We start from the raw sequence: 19,079 nt of genomic DNA, 5'->3' as shown, positions 1-19,079 counted from the left end.
AGAGAGATGTTACCGTTTGGAAGGGGAGTCCCCTTCCATTATAACATCACACAGTGATGACTTCTCTGGGATACCCTCCTACGTTTTGCCTGCATATTACTAGGCCCTGGTTGTGGCTCGCTGCTTGCTTTTCTCACTAAGAACCTTTCCCTACATTATTGGGAAAAACTTGTTTTCCCTACTTTTTCTTATAAAAGGTGTATTGATACACCTGTTGCCACCTTAGCACTCATAATGTCCTTTTTCATAGAAAGTACGGTGGATATTGTTGATATAAATTTGTTGTACTGCCTAGCTAGATCAACAACTTGCACACCATCTTCATGTTTACGAATGATCTCTTGTTATTCCTCTATGGTGATCTTCACATGTGATTTCTTAGGTTGAACCTTACCACTGACTTTCTTGGGACCCTATGGTGTGATATATAATAATTACTTTTATGTTATAAAAAAATAATAAAGCACACAAACAATGAAATTCTTTACAAAGAATTCAAGCACGATTGTCACTAAGTGGGTGGTCTGGTAAACTGAAGGGGGTCGCCCGTGCCATCATGAACCACGTGCTCCGTTGACCCATATGAGTATCAACAAAATCGCAAGTCGAGGCAAAGGTTGTAAGTCGAGTCAAATTTTTCAATAACATCGGGGTCGTAACTCGAGATTTTTTTAAGTAGGGGCATTCGTAAGTCAAGGTTCCACTGTATACAAAATATTAAAGTTGTTTCAAGGTACCCACATGCTACCCTTGACCATAAAATGCAAACAGTCTGACAAAGTTCATAATTATCCCGCCTTTGCTGATTCATTTGCATAAAACTGCGCAATAGATGACAACTGCTTAACACTTTTATACTAACACTTGATCTACAGTATTCTCAAATAAGAGGGAATTCAATGTAAGCATGAAGGTGTTAAGGTGAACAGTTGATACAGTAGGTGATCCCCTGTATCTTGGGAGTAGTTTCACCTATACAATATCCTTTGAATATTATTTTTTTATTATATTAGCTAGAGAGATGTCAGTACCTGTACATCAAAATTATAAATGTTCATAAACTAAATTTAACTCTCCTTAAATTCTTTAGTGAGAAACATCAATAATGCAGTGTGCTGCAGTGTGATCCTGTGTACCCTCGTGTTGTACTGTCAGTATGTGATTTGCAGTCTAAGGGTAAAGGAAGAGTATTGCATTACTATTTACACACGGCACGAATTCATTTTTTGCCACAATCGGACTGTAGTACATCTCTGTGGTGTCTCTTATTTTAAATTTACCATAGACCTCAGTGCTTTTCCATCTTGAGTGTTTTTCTCCAATTTACTTACACTTTTTGGCCCTTAATTTAAGTAGACTCAAATGGTGTGATACCTACATAATGAAAGATGTATTTGACACCAAAGTTTGACAAGTGTGAGATGTGATCTGCTTGCCATGAACTAACAAGGGTGTTTTAAATTTATGAACATTTTGGTTTAGGCTACTGTCTTGCATTATGACACCTCCCTATTATTCAAAAATCTTGTTTGTTCTTATTTGTGGCTGTAAAGTGGTGGAAGAGTCGAGAATAGCCATTAGTTTCATAGCCAAGCCTCAGGCCTATATCCACCCCCTTTTCTTTCTGAATGGGGAGAGTATTTCGTAATAATGTTTATACAGATATTTTACTGAGAAGAGTAGAAAGTTTTTGAGAGGTCTTTGAAACATAAATAAATTTTTCTCACACAAGTTGAATTTATGCAAATTTACTTAATACGAGATTATCCAGGAACACATTTCTCGTGCAAAGTGAGAATCTACAAATAATGTACAAATTACTGTACCTTTGTTGCTTTTTGCAGCCTAGACCTAATAATTGGAAACGCAAGAGAAACTTGCTACAATGCTGTAGTGTTTAAATGAAGGTGAAGGAAAGACCCAATACCTGTATAAGTGTACAGAGGAACCTTGGGTGACGAGCAGCCTCATCTACGAGCATTTCAGGTAACGAGCGAGTCACTCACAGAAAATTTGTCTTGATTGACGAGCTTCCGTTTGGTTAACAAGGGAACCATGTGGTACTTCCTAGCATTCCCGCTAGTTCTCGCAAATTCTCGCAAATGTGAACTTGTCAAGAAGACACCAGGCACGTTGTCTGAAGAGGAGGAGATATTTAAGGCAAGTCGGGGATGGTTTGAGAAATTTAGGAAGAGAAGCGGTATACACAGTGTTGTGCGACATGGGGAAGCTCTCATCAGGGGAGGTGGTGGTAAGGGAGTATGCTGCCTCTTCCAGTGAGACCAGGGAAGTGTTGGGAATGTTTGAAAAGGTGAATGCATTCTTGGAAAAGCATCACCCTGATAAAGCAGTGACTGCATGATGTGTGTGAACTTGTTTAATGACAATTTGCTGTCTCGTTTTAGGGACATCCTAAAATGAAGACAAAAGCAAGTGTCAATAGATATGTTCTTTGGAAAGGTACAGAAAAGATGAGCAAGTAATAGTGAACCACAACCTGGTCCCAGTGGGGTGAAATTCACAAGAGAGAGCCCGCCTGACTCGGAGGTGGATTCTCCCTCCAGACCATAACCCCTCTCCTCCTTCCCACCTCTCCATTGTCTCCCTCACGCCAGCAACGACTTTTCATAGGGTAAAGTACAATTGAAAACAGTAAAACAAAACTTTTATAATAATTACACGTATAATAATTGCGTTATAAAATTTCATATTGATGTTTTTCGGGGGTAGAACGGATTAATTGTATTTCCATTATTTTAAATGGGGAAATTCGTTTCACAAGATGAGCATTTCACATGATGCGCTCGGTGCCGGAACAGATTTAATTCGTTAACAGAGGTTCTCTGTATTAAAAACCAAATTTTCGGATGTAACCCACATACATTTGCAATATACTGTATAAAATGTTCTGAACAAGATTCAAGGAGTTTGCGCTTATAAAGCTGGTAGAATGCCTCACTTGGCATCTATCATTAGATGTCATTGTCCTTGGGGATCGTAATCATATCGAAGTCTCAGAAGAAAAGTCAGTTATTCTTATTTCTGGGAACTGTGGGCAGGGTTCTGTGGAATCATTATCCCTACTCTGGACATCACAAGGTCTGTGTTTATGTAAATTAATAAGATTACTTGGGAAAATTGTATTTTTAATACATTTATACATGAACTGTATTGGGTCTGTCCTTTATCTTCATTTTGGAATACATTTTTCATGGTCATGTTGTTTATTGTAAGTACAGTAAATAGCACTTGTACCTTGTAATAACCTGGCCACCTAAAGACTTAAAATATTTCACTTACATGTAAGCACACTGCTCTGTTTATGCAATACTTGAACAGATATTCATATAAAGTTTTTATTGCAGGCTTTGTGGAAAGTTAGCAAGGACCGTAATGTGCTGTTAATCAGTGTGTCGGTCTTCCTGTCCTACCTGCCAGAGGCGGGCCAGTATTCATGTTTCTTCGTCTACCTCAGGCTGGTAAGATGTTACATATTACATACTTTCATTGTCTACCTCAGGCTGGTAAGACTTTACATACTGATACTACCACAAAATCAGAGGTGCAACAATTAAATATTCTCTGGAATATAACCCAGATTTAACATGTACAGTACCTTTGAGTTTGATTTGCATGGTTTTTGCTTGATACAGCTTTTATGGAAATATAACCCCTGTGCAAGTTGAAGGTTGCCTTAATGGCTGGATTGGAGTAATAATGAAAGCATGTCAGTGATATATATATTCTGCTGAACTACATAATAGGAATGACAATGTAAAGGGAACTATCAGGAGAAAGTGCCAAGCTGTTATGACCTATATAGCCCTTGGAAGGGATCAGGATAAAGATTTGGAATGGGAAGGGGAGAGAAGTAATGGTGGCCGATCACTTGGACGGTCGGGAATTGAACGCTGACTTGCATGAAGGGAGACCGTCGCTCTACCATCCAGCCCAAGTGGTTGGGATGAGAATAGAAAACAAAAAGATAATGTTTATATAAAACAACCCCCTCCCCCTCATTCTACCAAATGGCTAAATTCCCAGGAAAGTATATGAGGAAAATGTTGAAAACTGCCTGGAAGTTGTGCCAAATTCACAATAGTGACAAGAGTGAGGAATATACTCATTGATTTTTTTAATGGGGAAATAAATTGGACAATAAAGGGATTTCCATAGTGTGGATGAAATGTAGAGAATGAAATTAGTGGACTCAAGACAAAAACTTGAGAAAAGTCACTAAGTCAATAAGGTCAAGAGGAGAGAATCCACCAGTTTTGCTTGACCCAATGTTCACTCAAAATGGGAGTGGACATAAAGAAACTAGAATTACAGGTACAGTGTTACTGGGAACCAAAGACCACTGCATAGTAGTATTTGAATACATATTCAAGGTAGGGGCAGAACCAAATCAAGGAGATGAGGAGGACAAAATATATCTTTTGTCATTCTCAGAAGGGAGACAAGAGGTCTCCTGTAGGAAAATGAACTGGAGGGGAAGACACCAAATGAGATGAAATATCTAGCCCAGAACTGTCCAGATGCCATGCAAAAGTTCATCCTACTCGGTAAAGAGTTGATGAGAAGTGTTAATTTGCGGTCCAATAGACAGCCTAAGAAAGTAAAGGACAGGGCTTTGAAGCAAAGGAAAAAATGTACAAGTGCAAGTTGAGATCAGCAAGGAGGCACTAGCCACTAAGAGCCAAAAATAAGTCTACAAGAGAAAGGAGAAAAGCCAAACTGTTTGAAACTGCCATAGTGGTAGGAGCAAGGACCAACCCAAACTGCTCAACAGTCTTACAAGGAGAAAAAGACCATGAAAACCACTTAAGCTAAGAGAAGGGGAAAGTCCTAATGGAAAATACTGTGTGTTAGGAACATAGCAATAGGTTCCAGAAAGTTTACACAGCACAGTGCACAATAAAGTAGCCACCTCCGGCGGCAACAACAAAAAAACACAGAGATAGCAACTCTTAACTCAGTTTGTTACTGAAGCCAGAGGAGAACAACTGAGATGTGTACACTCAAAAAAAAATTTGCTAATTGCATGGGGCAACTACACAGTCTCAACCAGCCTGAAATTGATAGGGGAAGTCAGGATAAATGGGATAATAGTGATTAGTTGAGCTTCTTGATGGTCACCTTGGTGCCAAATAGCACTTAGAAGGGTTACGAGTGTTGAGTATTTTGAGATTATTCTGTGCAGGTATGAGAATTGTGTAGTGCCGAGATTTTCAACTCTCGGCACACTGAACAAGGCACTAATGTGGTCAAGGCACACAATAAGTTTTTAAGAAGCAACTTTATTATTAAAAACTGAGTACTGTACTGTAGTTTTAGATTGTGTTCATTAGAAAAAATTTAATGGGTTTTTAAAAATGTTGATCATGGATTTTAAAAGATTTATTTTTAAAGTTTGTTCATATTTATTCCACTTATATTATTGAATTGAGATCATTGAATAAGATGTTATTTATAAAAATAAGTCCTATGGCATTCCATTTGCCTAAAAAGAGTGTCATTTTCTGTCACACACCTTCTCTTTTTTCGATGACATAATGAAAAATCAGGTTTTGAATCAAATAATATATGATGAAAATGTTTAATGTTGCATTAATGTTTTCTATTTAGGTATAAAAAGGGTAAGATTTTTAAATTATAAATAGGTATAGAAATAACAAAATCTGTTTACATACACATATCAGTGGGAAACTTGTGCTTGATTTCTCATTATTATCCCTTGTCAGAGGTTGTATGTTTGACGAGCACATGCTCGGGTCTTCCTTTAGCATTTGAAGCCATGACCTGTTGATGAAAAAGATGCTCACATATACAATGTAGAGGAAATGCTCTTGCTTAATTTATTGTGTTTGTGATGGAGTACTTTTGTTGGGATACAACCAGAATGAGGTCACAACTATTAAGAGTTCTCCTATTTGTCCTGTTGTAACAAACTAGGCTGTTGTAAGAATTATCCAGAGTGGTTTATCGACAAAAGAGAATGGGAAGCTGAGCCGCATGGTGACCTGACCCCCAGGGGAATTCGCGGTGGAAATAACCGACGCTTTGTTCATATCTGCGTATAATGAATCATCCTATAGTATTCAGGAATTTAGAGAAAATTAGCCTTTATTCATTTTGCATTAAAATTGTATTGTATAATAGTACTGGGTACAATATCAAGAGTATTCTAATTATTGAGTTTAAGTCACCATCAGTGACGTCACGAATCAGATCTAACTTTTGAGGCGGAGTGACCGGCGGTCATAGGTCAGCAGGGTTGACATGTCTAATATTTCTCAAAGTTTTAATAACCATTTTTGTGATCGGGAACAGCTCTGCCGTTAGATGTTTGTAATTTAATTCAGTAAAATAATTCAACCAGTCTGGATCAATTCAGTATAAACAGAGGATAATTGTTATAACTTAACCGTGCTAAAGTAACTGGGTAAGCGATGCGGAACAATACAAGGTTCTAGTCTGGGCTAGGCCAGACGAGGACAAGTCAGTGTGAATACGGGAGCAGCTGGGAGAGGTCAAACATCTTACCTCTCCCCAAGACCACCCAACACCTAGAGCTGTGGTCGCCCAAGGTATAGTTGCTATTGTAAATTATAGGGATAGTCTTCTCATTTGCCATTCAGGTCAAGTAGGGAGTGTTAAAGTGATAGGGAGTGAACACATTTAGATTTTGTTTTAGTTTTCTTTTAATAAATTAAATTTGTTATTAATTTGCATTTTATTGTTTCCATGTGTTTTATGTGTATACTTGTCCTGGTCACGTGGTCCACACGAGGCAGAGTTGCATTGGGCGCCGATTCTAACATCGAATCGGAATTATCATTACCGTGTAATTTATTCCACACTCAAGGTCATCGTTTATAGTGGGGATCAAGCCCCTAGGTTGATTAATTAGCGTGATCGATCCAGACCTCGATCATTGCTCTTGTATTACTGGTCTGGTGGTGGCAGCAGAGGTGACTCTAGGGTTTTGTTCAGAGCTTAGGTCACGTCATACTGGGTGTAGAATCCTAAGTCGGTCAATCGTCTTAGGACCACGTGGCGTGGAGTTGGCTTTGGTAAAAGTTTTGGAGTCCCTTGGTTTAGAAATAAAAGTAAGAATACGGGTAGAGGGAGTAGAAAGAAGGAAGTAAAGAGAGAGGAACTTAACCCGTGTTACACTGTCATTTTATATTTCCATCAGTTTGTCATCATTCAGTTCATGGAACTGTATTTCCTCTACCACCTTTGCAGCCATTTCATCTTCAACCTTTTTTGTTTCCAAGGCTTTTTTCTTTGGATAATTTTGAATCAACAGTTCTGCCTGCAGTCTTCTTCCTGACAGAGATCCAGTTTCTTTGTGAACTTCATTTGTTAAACCCCTTAAAATCACTAACAAATGTAGGGGAAATTGTTTACCCATACACTATTTATATTTCTCCTTTTAACTTTATCCCATGATTACCCCATGTTCTTGACAGACTACAAAACAAAATTTTGCAGCTCTTCCAAAATTGCTGTCTGTTAACCTCAGGGCTTTGGAGAAGGTTCAGTGAGTGTAGGTCTTGGATCTTCTCACATCTTGGTCAATGAATTGTTTTGAAGCATAAAAACAATATTTAACATTTTCATTCATTTTGTCAAAGTAAATTGAGGAACTAGGTGAATTGTCTACAAATGTCAAATTGGCATATGTTTTAGTGCAATAGGCTTTCACTTTTGGAACAAAATAATTGGCAAACTAGTCTTTAAAGATTTCTGTAGTTATGCAACTTATTCACACTTTTTGAGCACTCGTCTACACCACTGGCACTGAACACACCCTTGAAAGCATCAAGATTTTTATAATGATACAAAGGAGTGGTTAAAATTCAGTCACCTGCAACTTTCCTCTATGTAAAAGCATTAAGTGGGCACTTGCACTCTTATATCCAGGCTGTCTTCTCATTCTTTGAAATTTCTGTTGGATATTTTCTTACAAAAAGTATCTTGATTTATCAACATTTTATACCTGCTTAGTACTACATTTTATTAGTTTGACAAGCATGGCAAGAGTATCAGTGGCTCAGTTGTTAACGGCACAAGCAGCCTCACCCATAACTTTAAAATTATGCAAATTTGCTCTCCTGTGAACCAGTTGAGCCATTCACGACTTCCCATGTTTCCTCACTAGCACTGGGATCCAATTTCCTCGAATCCTTAAAAATATTACGGGTCTTCTTCTGGATGAGCACGAGGCTGATTGCAATTCAGCAATTTAGCAACTAAGATGTTCAGACCAAGGATGGGGGGGCCCTCTGTTTTACTGTGACTGGTTGAGATACAGATAAGACTGTGATTGGCCAAGCAACATTGTTGGCCTCTGATCATTACAAAAATAAAGTACCTGGTATTGTATATGAAATTGATGCTTTTCATATGGTTTCAATTTGTGTAAATGACAAGCTGCATAAAAGGTACCACATAACTAAAGCAAAATTTGTTGGCATATTGGACTGTAGTTTTATACTGTAATTTGTGTTAATATTTTGTGTAAAGCTTGGGTAACTTTTGTGTGTTGGCAGGTAATGGACTTTTCAGCAGAAATGGTAGCAACCTTCATAGCAGTAGTGGGAATACTATCTGTTGTGGCTCAAACTGCATTGCTTAGCCTCCTCATGAAGAAACTATCTAACAAGCATGTAATTATGGTAAGGAAAATTGTTGTTATAACCTTAGTGTTGTAAAAAAAAACCCAGATTACTATCTAAAGGGGAATGAGGATATTGTAACCACTTGTTTCCATCTCTTAGAAATCATAGTCAGAGTTGATGTTGATGTTTGAAGGAGAATTTGCATTTTTGGAGAGTTACTTTAGTTAAATACTGGTAAAATTTCTTACAGGTGGGACTAGTGTTTGAGATGCTACAGCTCATGTGGTATGGGTTCGGTTCCAAGATTTGGATGATGTGGGCAGCTGGTCTTCTGGCATCTATATCTTCCATTACCTACCCTGCCATTAGTGCCTATGTTAGCACTCACACGGATGCAGATAAACAGGGTTTGTCAATTAGTCATTTAGCCTTGTTTTCTAGGTATGCATTTGTTGTGATGGTTGTGGTTTAACTTTGTTTATAGTACAGTATCTCTTAAACTTTTCCTTTGTTTTCATATTTTCTTCTAGACTGATGTCTCTGCACCCTATAAATGAAGGAAATGGAGTAATGATGATAATGAATAACAAATCTATTTTGTGCCTCAGTCCTTCAAGAAATGCCACAATTTTTCAGATCATATTTAGAATCTTCTCCAGACATTTCATATCTTCAGGTTATCTTCAGATGATTTTGGGGTATAGCATCCCCGCGGCCTGGTCCTCGACCAAACCTCCTTTTTGTTACACATTCCCAGGGAGCAGCCCGTAGCAGTTGTCTAACTCCCAGGTACCTATTTACTGCTAGGTGAACAGTGCAATAGGGTGAAAGAAACTGCCAAATTGTTTCTGCCTTCACTGGGGATAGAACCCGAAACCTCAGGACTATGAATCCCAAGTGCTGTCCACTCAGCTGTCAGGCCCCTGACAGCTGAGGAGGAGCCTCCAATATGGAGGCTTTCATTGTAACGTGAAGTATTTAACAAATATTTCAACATAATAGCTTGGCTATTATAAGCAGTTGCCACTTGTGTTTTCTTGAGAAACAACAATAGGTGAGAAAAACAAATGTTACCCTTAGCAAGGGTAAGCCGGTCGGCCGAGCGGACAGCACGCTGGACTTGTGGTCCTGGGTTCGATCCCAGGTGCCGGCGAGAAACAATGGGCAGAGTTTCTTTCACTCTATGGCCCTGTTACCTAGCAGTAAAATAGGTACCTGGGTGTTAGTCAGCTGTCACGGGCTGCTTCCTGGGGGTGGAGGCCTGGTCGAGGACCGGGCCGCGGGGACACTAAAAAGCCCCGAAATCATCTCAAGATAACCTCAAGAAGATAGCAAGCGTACATTGTACAATTTAAAAAGCGGAATGCAAGTGCCCCCCAAAAAATATAGAAGATAGAATGACAAAGTAATACAGTATAACTAGTGAAAATGCCAAGAATGGGAAAATCTCTCTTATTGAAAGTACTGTGTGGTAAAAAGAGACATTAAAGCAGTGTTTAGTGTCACTGTAGTGTAAGGGGAGAAAGGAATTATCAGTGGGGGGAGGGGGGGGGGAGTGCTCCTTGTCTTGATCCCATGTTTCTCTCTCTGGCCAACATTGGCAGACGAGTTTACTATTATAACCTCTCAAGGTCTCTTCTGCAGCCTTTTATCATATACTGCTTTTGGTAGTTTGTGTCAAATGCTGTAGTGTCAGTAAGATGAATGAAATGAGAGAAAAGAGCAATGAAGGTAGAGAGTAGAAAAAGAATATTATGATAATGGAACAAACCAAGAATGTTTATAAAGAAAGATATGGAAAATTAAGAGAAAGTTGATAGTAAGTAGAAAGTAAACACAATTGCAACACAATAAAAGGAATTACTTGACAATTTACAATGAGGGATGGGTAACTCTTTGGAGAAACTAGGAGATTTGGACAAGGAGATGGAAAGAGATGAAAAATTGAAATAAGGGAAGTTTAATACATTAGACAACAAATTCAGCTGAATTTAGAGGAATTAGGAGTGGGAATTATGGCAGTGGACCTCGAAGAAATAAGAGACATTAGAGAAAAAAAGGGATGGAAAACATTCATCAATAATTTGCAAGCAAGGATAGTGTGCTAAAGAAATGCATGAAACTTGAGCAGCTGCACAAAATAACTGAAAAATAATGAAAGAGTGGTTGAAGATTTGTGTAGCTGGAGTGAAGACAAGCAAGGTGGGGATCAGGTAGACTGGGGCCAGATTCATGAAAGCACTTACGCAAGCACTTACGAACCTGTACATCTTTTCTAAATTTTTGGCGGCTTTGTTTTCAATTATTAAATAGTTAATGAGCTTCAAAGCACCAGGAGGCTGTTTATAACAATAACAACAGTTGATTGGGAAGTTTTCATGCTTGTAAACTGTTTAATAAATGGAACCAAAGCCGTTGAAGATTGAGGAAAGATGTACACATTCATAAGTATTTGCGTAAGTGCTTTCGTGAATCTGGCCCCAGGTTTTGAGACAGCTAGAAAGAAACAGGTTGTGCAGTGAACAAGAAATGTGAAGACGAAGAAAGAGGTCATATTTTGGGGTCATCAGAACCAGGCGGTGAAATGTATTAAAGGAAAATTGAAAAAGAATGCGAGACAAATTAGGCAGATAATGAAATGGGTTGTCATATAGGCCAAGCACACAAGGAAACTGTCATATTTGTAGAATTTTCTTTTACCAAAACAGTATGATTTTATATTGTATTAGCTGAAGAGAAAGAGTAAAAGTTTGTGTAATTATGATGGGACAATTGTATATTTAATATTATTTTTTAAATTTTTGTTTATTGCAATTTACCAGTTTAGGAGAGAGAGAGAGAGAGAGAGAGAAAGAGCATAATTTCCTTAATTATCCTTATCCAACCAAACCATAATGTGGAATAGTCCTTGTTCCTCCAAAACTTTTCAATCTTGAGTGGGTAGACACATTCAGAATTCCTTACAAGGTTCTTGAAATATCATTTGAAACACCTGTCAGAGAATACAACATGATAGTGTGGCTACTGTAGAAGTAAAGCAGTCACTACTTACTTACAGGGTGACTGGACATTATTAAAAGAGTGAAGATGCTGTTGGCGTCCTATACAGTGAGGAAACGGAATAGAAAAAAGATGAAATGATAGTGTAAGGTCATGGTGGAGGTGGAGTGGAGAAGACCACCAAGTCTCGGGTGTACAGTCTCGCACAAATTTTTTCAGATTTTTAAGAGAAACAAATTGGCATTACTGTATTATTACCTTGCTTCTCGCTTTAATGGGGCAAGATCACGTCAGCCCAGAGAAGAAGAAAGATGAATGGCATAGATAAAGAATGTTAAAGGTATTAAGATGATACATCTTCATTACACACAATCCAAATAAAAGAGGCAAGGTAAAATTATTAACGTAGAGATATATGAATACTACAGTACTTTAGCTTATAGTATTATATTATAGTATAAGTAGTATATGAATATTAATTAAGACGATCTATACTATTGTTTCGTCGGTAATGAATCGTGCCGTTAGAAAATATTACTGTTAGTATTATTTTTAATTTTTGGTTTGTTTGTACTTCAGGTGTGGTGCAGGGTATTATCACAGGTATGAGGGGGCTGTGTTCTGGCCTGGGGCCGGCGGTGTTTGGCTTCATCTTTTATCTCTTCCATGTGGATCTCAACCCAGACTTGGCAGATGACGGCACACACAGAGTAAGCATAACACTACTTGTAAGATTGTAGCTCAGTCGATTAAGGCAGTGTCTGGGATGCTCCCGGACGCAGGTTCGAATCCTCGTCACGGCCCTTGTGGATTTGTTCACTAGTTGTAAGCACTTACCAACATTTGTGCTTGTTGATTCTTCAAAGACATGAGTCCTACTGTCATGTGTAGTTGAATCAATATAAAATTAACAAATATGGATTTAAATTTTTTTATGTAATATAGCTACAGTTTGTGTAGTATTCCAGCTAGTTTCCCTGTTTAGATAGTGATAGATAGTAACAATGGGGATCATTGTACATATAGTGACAATGGAAAATTAGAAAGTAGAATTTGGATAAACTAGAACAATTTTGTAGTTGCTAATAAATGCTAACCTAACCATTCTAGGACTTGTACACACCAAGGCCTAATATAGTACATGTGTGTTATATTAGGCCTAGGAAATTATTTTTGGTTTTCTTTATTTTTTCTGGACTCTTTCAAAGTGTAAGAGGTATTTAGTGTTTTACAAGTGTAAGGTTTGGTACCGTAATACCAAATTCCAAAAGGTGAATCATTCATTCACACTCATCCACTAAACTGCCAACTCCCAAAACAATAAAAAAAATAAACAAAACAAAAGACACAAAACTAGCTAGAACCCATTAGTACTGAATGCCCCCACCAGGTGGCCCCGGAGCTCAGTCCAGCATCAGCGTTGTGACCAGTTCATGAGCAGATACACTGCAAGAAACCGATGAACATGGAAGGGGGAGAGGGAGACAGGGACCCACAGGAGCTCTACCAGAAAGCGATGTTCATTACATTCAACACTGGGTTTTGGGGGAGCTCCATGGTGGCTCACTGTAGCTAAATAACCACAGATAAAAATTAGAGGGACTTACTAAAGAGGAAGAGACACAGCATGCGCTAAGTTGAAGTAGAGACCAACAGCTAGGAAACACAACCCAGGGCAACAGAGGACTGAAGAGGGTCAGGAACATTGACTAAATACCTGGCTGCCATAACCCTGATACTCAGCCAAAACCCCTGAGCTTGAATATCTGAGCCTGATTAAGACATATTAGAGAAGGCTGCTGCGAGTGCAGCATTGCTGTGAACATCATGGGCCTGGGAATAGACTGCAGGCTGGCTACCCTTGGTGAAGCTGTGGACAACCTGAGAAATAAAAGCCTTGGAATGGGATGGAGACTGGATCAACCCAAAGAGCATCCACCGAAGCCGAAGTGCTAGCATGCAGGTAGCAACAAATTGCTGCCACTGGACACAACAAAATGATGCAACCCTGGCCAGATCAACCAAGCATCAGTAACCAAAGGACTTTTCTTGAAGTCTACTGACTCGTTCTTCACAAGAAAAGGAGACTGTTGCAAATGAAGAAAATGCCCACCAAGGCCAAAAGAACAGAACCCCCATGTCAGAGAATGATGTACTCTCGGCTAGACTTGTAACCCCCATGGCTGCTGTGCTGAGCAATGATATGCACTGAGCATTGGTTATTTGCCTCAAAATACACAAGTAACTCGTGTCAGGTCTCCATGGTTCTGAAATGGTATCAACAGTTGAGAAATGATGTGTGATAACATACGACACCCGGCTATACTAGTAGATGGGCGTTTAATGGCTGTTACTTTAGTGAAGTGAGCAGTGAGTTTGCCTGGCTTGACCTAACACTTCTCTCATTCTCATGGAAAGAACAGGACAAGTGCTCTCTCTTGAGCTACAGAGCACCATTGCCCTCGACAAGCTAAAATTGCTCATTCCACACACATCCCAGTGGAGACGACTCCATATTCAATGCCGGCAACAGAAGAGCTCATGTGTGAATGTGTGGTGTATTATCTCCTTGCCCATTCACCAGGTACAGCATTTAGCAACAAGCTCTCACTCTCTGTATACACATTAAGTACTCTCACATACATTCACATAAATGTACTGTACACCCATTAACATGCATACATTTCCACTCCTACAAACATGAACACTGAATAATATATAACATTTGTTGTGAATTGTCTGTAATTTCTTTATCTTTTTCAGCCAAATGGGTCTGCTTTAGGCAATGGAACAACTCCCCACCTTACCAGTAGTCCGAATCTTGTACCGGGTCCACCCTTTGTATTTGGAGCATTGTTAGTCATCTGTGCACTCATGGTAGCTGCATTTATTCCAGAAGGAGCTTCAGTCAAAAATAGAAAACAGTCAGGTAAGCAATTCTTGGCCCTGATTACAGCTTCTATATGTTTGGAGAATTTTTATGCCTCTGGTCTGGATTAGAAAAGAATCTGTTGAAATAGCCAATTCTTTGCAAATATTTATGCTTGCCATAATATAGAGATATAAATTTAAGTTTCACTGTATATCGGATAACTTTTTAATGGGTGCAGAAACGTTTTTTTCCAGATAGTATTCTTGTAAGTTTGAATCATTTTACCTTAACAAATAGGCCGCCTGCATTTTTTCCTTTATCCTTATGTTCCTAGGATGTGCCTGTTGTGCTTGCATTACATGCATTTGTGATGCATGTAATACATTAAGACATGATGTATTCACCTAGTTGTGCTTGTGGGGCTTGAGCTCTGCTCTTTCGACCTGCCTCTCAACTGTCAATCAATCAACTGTTACTAACTACTACTATATCCCTCTCCCCTAGGAAGCAGTTCGTAACAACTGTCTAACTCCCAGGTACCTATTTGCTGCTAGATAACAGGAGCATCAGGATGAAAGAAACTCTGCTCATTGTTTCTCACTGGAGTCTGGAATCGAACCCTGGACCACAGAATTACACGTCCAGCATGCTGTCCACTTAGCCACCGGCCCCCATGTGGTGGAGGCTTCATACAATTTCATATGACAAGAGCCTACTCAATAGGCTCAGTAATCTGTACACCAGTTGATTGATAGTTGAGAAGTGGGATCAGAGTTGAAGTTGAACCCCTGCAAGCACAATTAGGCGAGTACATACACACACCTATTTGGTAATTTCATATGTATATTTATATATATTTTTTTTCCAGGAAGCAGTTTAGAAATGAGCTATGAAAGAGGCCATAAGAAAAATGATAGCATGGATGCAGCATCTTTACCACTTATGGATGAAACAGGTGTTGTCTAGCACCTTACTACTTATTAGTGATGAAAAACACGACAAAATGTGACTTAATACCTCTATTGCATTGTGATTGCTGAAGTGATGACAGATCCTGTAGTGCATTTGGTATGTTCTATGGAGATGCAGTATGACATTTATTTGTTTGCAGTTGCAGAAAATGTCATGGCATTTTTCACACTTCATTCAGTATAGAGTGACGGAGAAGGGCACTTAGAAAAATTGCCCAATTTTTAAGTGGTGCTTACTTCTCTGGAATGTATGACTAGTTATACAGATGAACTGACAACAGAACAGCAGTTGTGATAGTTAATGAGAATTGGCAATGTCACAAACTGTGTTGAACTGATGGTATGCATTTGGTGCTGGTGGATACTGAGCTTGAATGTTGAATTTTTCACGCTTTTTGTCTTGCATTGATTACCAAGGTTTTTATTGTCTTACTGTGGAGGGAATATATTTTTCTTTTGTCATTCATTAAATCAAGTTTACACTCGGTATACATAAACTATATTTCAACTGCAGATAAATATTTATTTTCTGATTGGATTTTGTGATCTTCCATTATTAGAAAATTTATTTAAATACTTACAACTATTAGTCATATGTGCTGATTCTTTCCAATGCTGGACCAATTGGGTATGCTTGATTATACAAGCAATATGACTGGTGCTGTTTAATAATTTTGATTTGTATTTTGTATTTGTTGAGAATGCCCCTCCATCTTGTGATAACTTATGCATGCAAACCTCACAAAGGAAAACATCACAGTTAAGTAGAGGAAGAACAATGGCTGTATGAAGTTGGCTGTTGACTTATGTTAATGTGGTCATGTCTCATAAATTCACTAAGGACAATTATATACATATATGTATATATAATCTCCTCTCCTCATTTATGTGTGCATTGTAATGATAAAAGATTTTAGATTTTATACATAGAAGTGATAGGACCTCAACAGATGAATTTTTATTTTCTATTTGAAGATACTATGGTAAGAACGGCTGTGTCAGCATAAGCCTATAGATAATTAGCACCTTGTAAAGTAACCGCTGGCTCCTTCCTCCTTCACCTTGGTGTCCTCACAAGTATAGGTAGTCTCTTTAAATTCTTCTGCTTTCTAAACACAATGTTGGTTACTTAAATCTGGTAATAACAGAATTTTCTGTCATTAATGGATATGTGGCTAATGAAGGTTTTCAGGGTATGTAATGGAAATATTGTTTATTTATAAATTTGTTATATTTTATTTTTATCCAATTATTTTAAACATAGCCATAGGGTACAACAATATAGCAGTGATATCATATTTGCTAAAAACCGTCCTTTATATAAACTGTATGAATGTTCAGTGTGAAAATAGCTCTTGTCTTTATAAATTGTTTTGTTGTAGATAAGAGCATTGCTTTAATTTTTTAATATGTATCAGATGCAACATTACATATTGGCTTCAGCTTGACAGAAAATGTATATGCTTGTAATTTTCAGAATATGCTGCATTTGTTAAGAATTAAATTTTTTATCCATAGTGCATTGAGACTGACACAAGTGAAACTGTAGATTGAGCACTAGGAAACTCTAGATTACATAGGTAAATGTTATGAGCAAGTTGAAACCATAACTTACTTTCATGTAAAAAACCAGTTTCATTATTATTGTTTTTTTCATAAAGATCTGTTCCATTAAAATAGAACATTTATATTGTAATTAGTCCATTTGTTTTGATGGTTTGTCCGAAGACAAGCTAGCCCTAGATTACTCTTGGCCAAGTCAGCCCACAGTACACTGCCTCATGCTGACTCTGTGATATGTCATAATAGGTCACTGTAGTACACTACAGTGTATACAGTGTGTTAAATCTTCTGTTCAAGTGATGCCACAGCTTGGCAGTGCTCTTCTTAAACCTAATGGTCAGCTTAATGGTTATTTAGCTGTCGAACAAGTGAGCGAGTGTATAGTAATGAATATGATGTTTTAAAATCAAATCTTTGTAAACTAAAAATGTGGGTCATTATTCATTGCAGAACTTTTTTTTCATTGTTTTTGTGAAGCTCTATAGATTGTTTATTGATCTATGTATAATTTGTACAAATACTGTTAAGCTGTTTTTATTTTTTTCCACCTTTTTCCTTGCAGGCTTTTGTCCTCTCACACACTATAAAGAAATTCTACACTTGTTAGCATACTAATAGACTTGATAATGTGTATATCAGAGCTGATGATGAAATTGTCCTTGTGATAGTATTATGTACAGTCACTTCACTGGTTGTTCAAGATTCTTGTGGACCAAGTTAAAACCCCTACTCATAATGCAAAGTGCAGTATCCTTGAGATTCGTCTTATTTAGGTCTAGTGTACTTTACGGGTCTGTAGATGGTTTACTATAGAATGTTTACCATTACAGTACATTTTACAAAATTCATTATCAAACTTGTACAATACGGTAATTTGTTTTTAATTTTAATTAATTCATCGACTTCATATATTTATGGAACAGTCCTTACTTATCCTTAAATGAAATGATAGTCATGGACAGTACCTCTCATTTTATTTTAAAGTTTGAACTTTTCTTTATTATTCAATTTGTAAATACATTGGAAGGTTAGCGAGTTTCAATCTTTTAAGAAAATGGGAAGTACAGTTTTAGCAAATAAAGCCAGTCTGAAAGTGTGCTGTTAAAATTGCTATACAGTATTAAGTTGAGACTTGTAAATTTAAATGGTTATTATTGACATGACATCAGACTGCAGTAATATATATTTTATTGCTTGTGTTAACAATTATTAGTGTTGTAAGCTAAGTACCTGACACTGATTTTTGGCCATCAAATATCTTTTTGCTGAATTAGATGACATGAACAGGATTGGGTTCCAAATTTTTCTCTTGAATCTGCTTGTCTTACTTTTATTGATGTCTAAGAATTACTAGTACATTAATAATTTTATTTTACTTATTCATCCAGGATGATCCATCATCATTTTCATCACCCCATTTCCCTATGTTTATAGGGTATAAAGTCATAAAAAAAAAAAGAGTACCAGTCTTAAATCCTGTTGTTTGTTGTCAGTTATTTTGGCAAGAATGCAGTACATGTGTTGTGTTCCCTTTTGTAATAATTTCTCTACCCATTTTATATTTCACCCCGCAGAATTGTGGTCCTACGAAAGGTATCACTGTAATGCATAACTTGTTTGACTGGAAGTAATGACCTTCTGTAGGAAAAATAAAGCCAATCTTACCATAAAAGAATGCATATACTTATCCAATGTTGTAATTTCTTAAGAGATTAAACAAATGCCTTGTTTCCACTTCATATATAACTCAAAAAAAAATCTAGGAAACTGCTAATAGCAGTGATAAAAAATTGAGAATCAAAATCCATCGGCCATTAACCATCAGCACTGCACCAAACGACAAATGCCATTCGCCCATTACTGTGCCCACTGAATCATCAAGGCCAATAGTGTTTGTGGCTCTCAGGTAAATTCAGGTAAATTCATAGCTTCAATAGGTAGACAGTTCCAAAGGTTTATAATCCTTAATGAAAAAGCATCTGTTTTCTGTCCTGCATTGTGGCTTATTGAGCTTGAAACCATTATTTATTTTATTTATTTTTA

General features: G+C 37.6%; 1 protein-coding gene across 3 annotated transcripts in view; it reads left to right on the top strand.

Annotated features, from left to right (window-relative positions):
• The window catches only part of LOC123770667 (hippocampus abundant transcript 1 protein), a 136,180-nt gene extending 117,469 nt beyond the window's left edge, over window positions 1-18,711 (top strand). For 2 of the 3 annotated variants that reach the window (XM_045762733.2, XM_045762732.2), the window contains 6 exons: window positions 3,366-3,479; window positions 8,562-8,687; window positions 8,881-9,037; window positions 12,210-12,340; window positions 14,394-14,559; window positions 15,371-18,711. In XM_045762733.2, coding sequence (XP_045618689.2) covers window positions 3,366-3,479; window positions 8,562-8,687; window positions 8,881-9,037; window positions 12,210-12,340; window positions 14,394-14,559; window positions 15,371-15,468 — 792 coding nt within the window. In that variant the 3' untranslated portion in view covers window positions 15,469-18,711. Of the gene's footprint in view, window positions 1-3,365; window positions 3,480-8,561; window positions 8,688-8,880; window positions 9,038-12,209; window positions 12,341-14,393; window positions 14,560-15,006; window positions 15,326-15,370 lie in introns of those variants that run through there. The other variant, XM_069305800.1, reaches the window with a different exon arrangement.
• Window positions 18,712-19,079: the final 368 nt, after the last annotated feature.

The sequence above is a fragment of the Procambarus clarkii genome, chromosome 56, assembly GCF_040958095.1.
Source record: "Procambarus clarkii isolate CNS0578487 chromosome 56, FALCON_Pclarkii_2.0, whole genome shotgun sequence".
Classification (NCBI taxonomy): Eukaryota; Metazoa; Arthropoda; class Malacostraca; order Decapoda; family Cambaridae; genus Procambarus; species Procambarus clarkii.
Note: the sequence above shows the minus strand (reverse complement) of the source record. Positions and strands in the feature narration are given on the sequence as shown.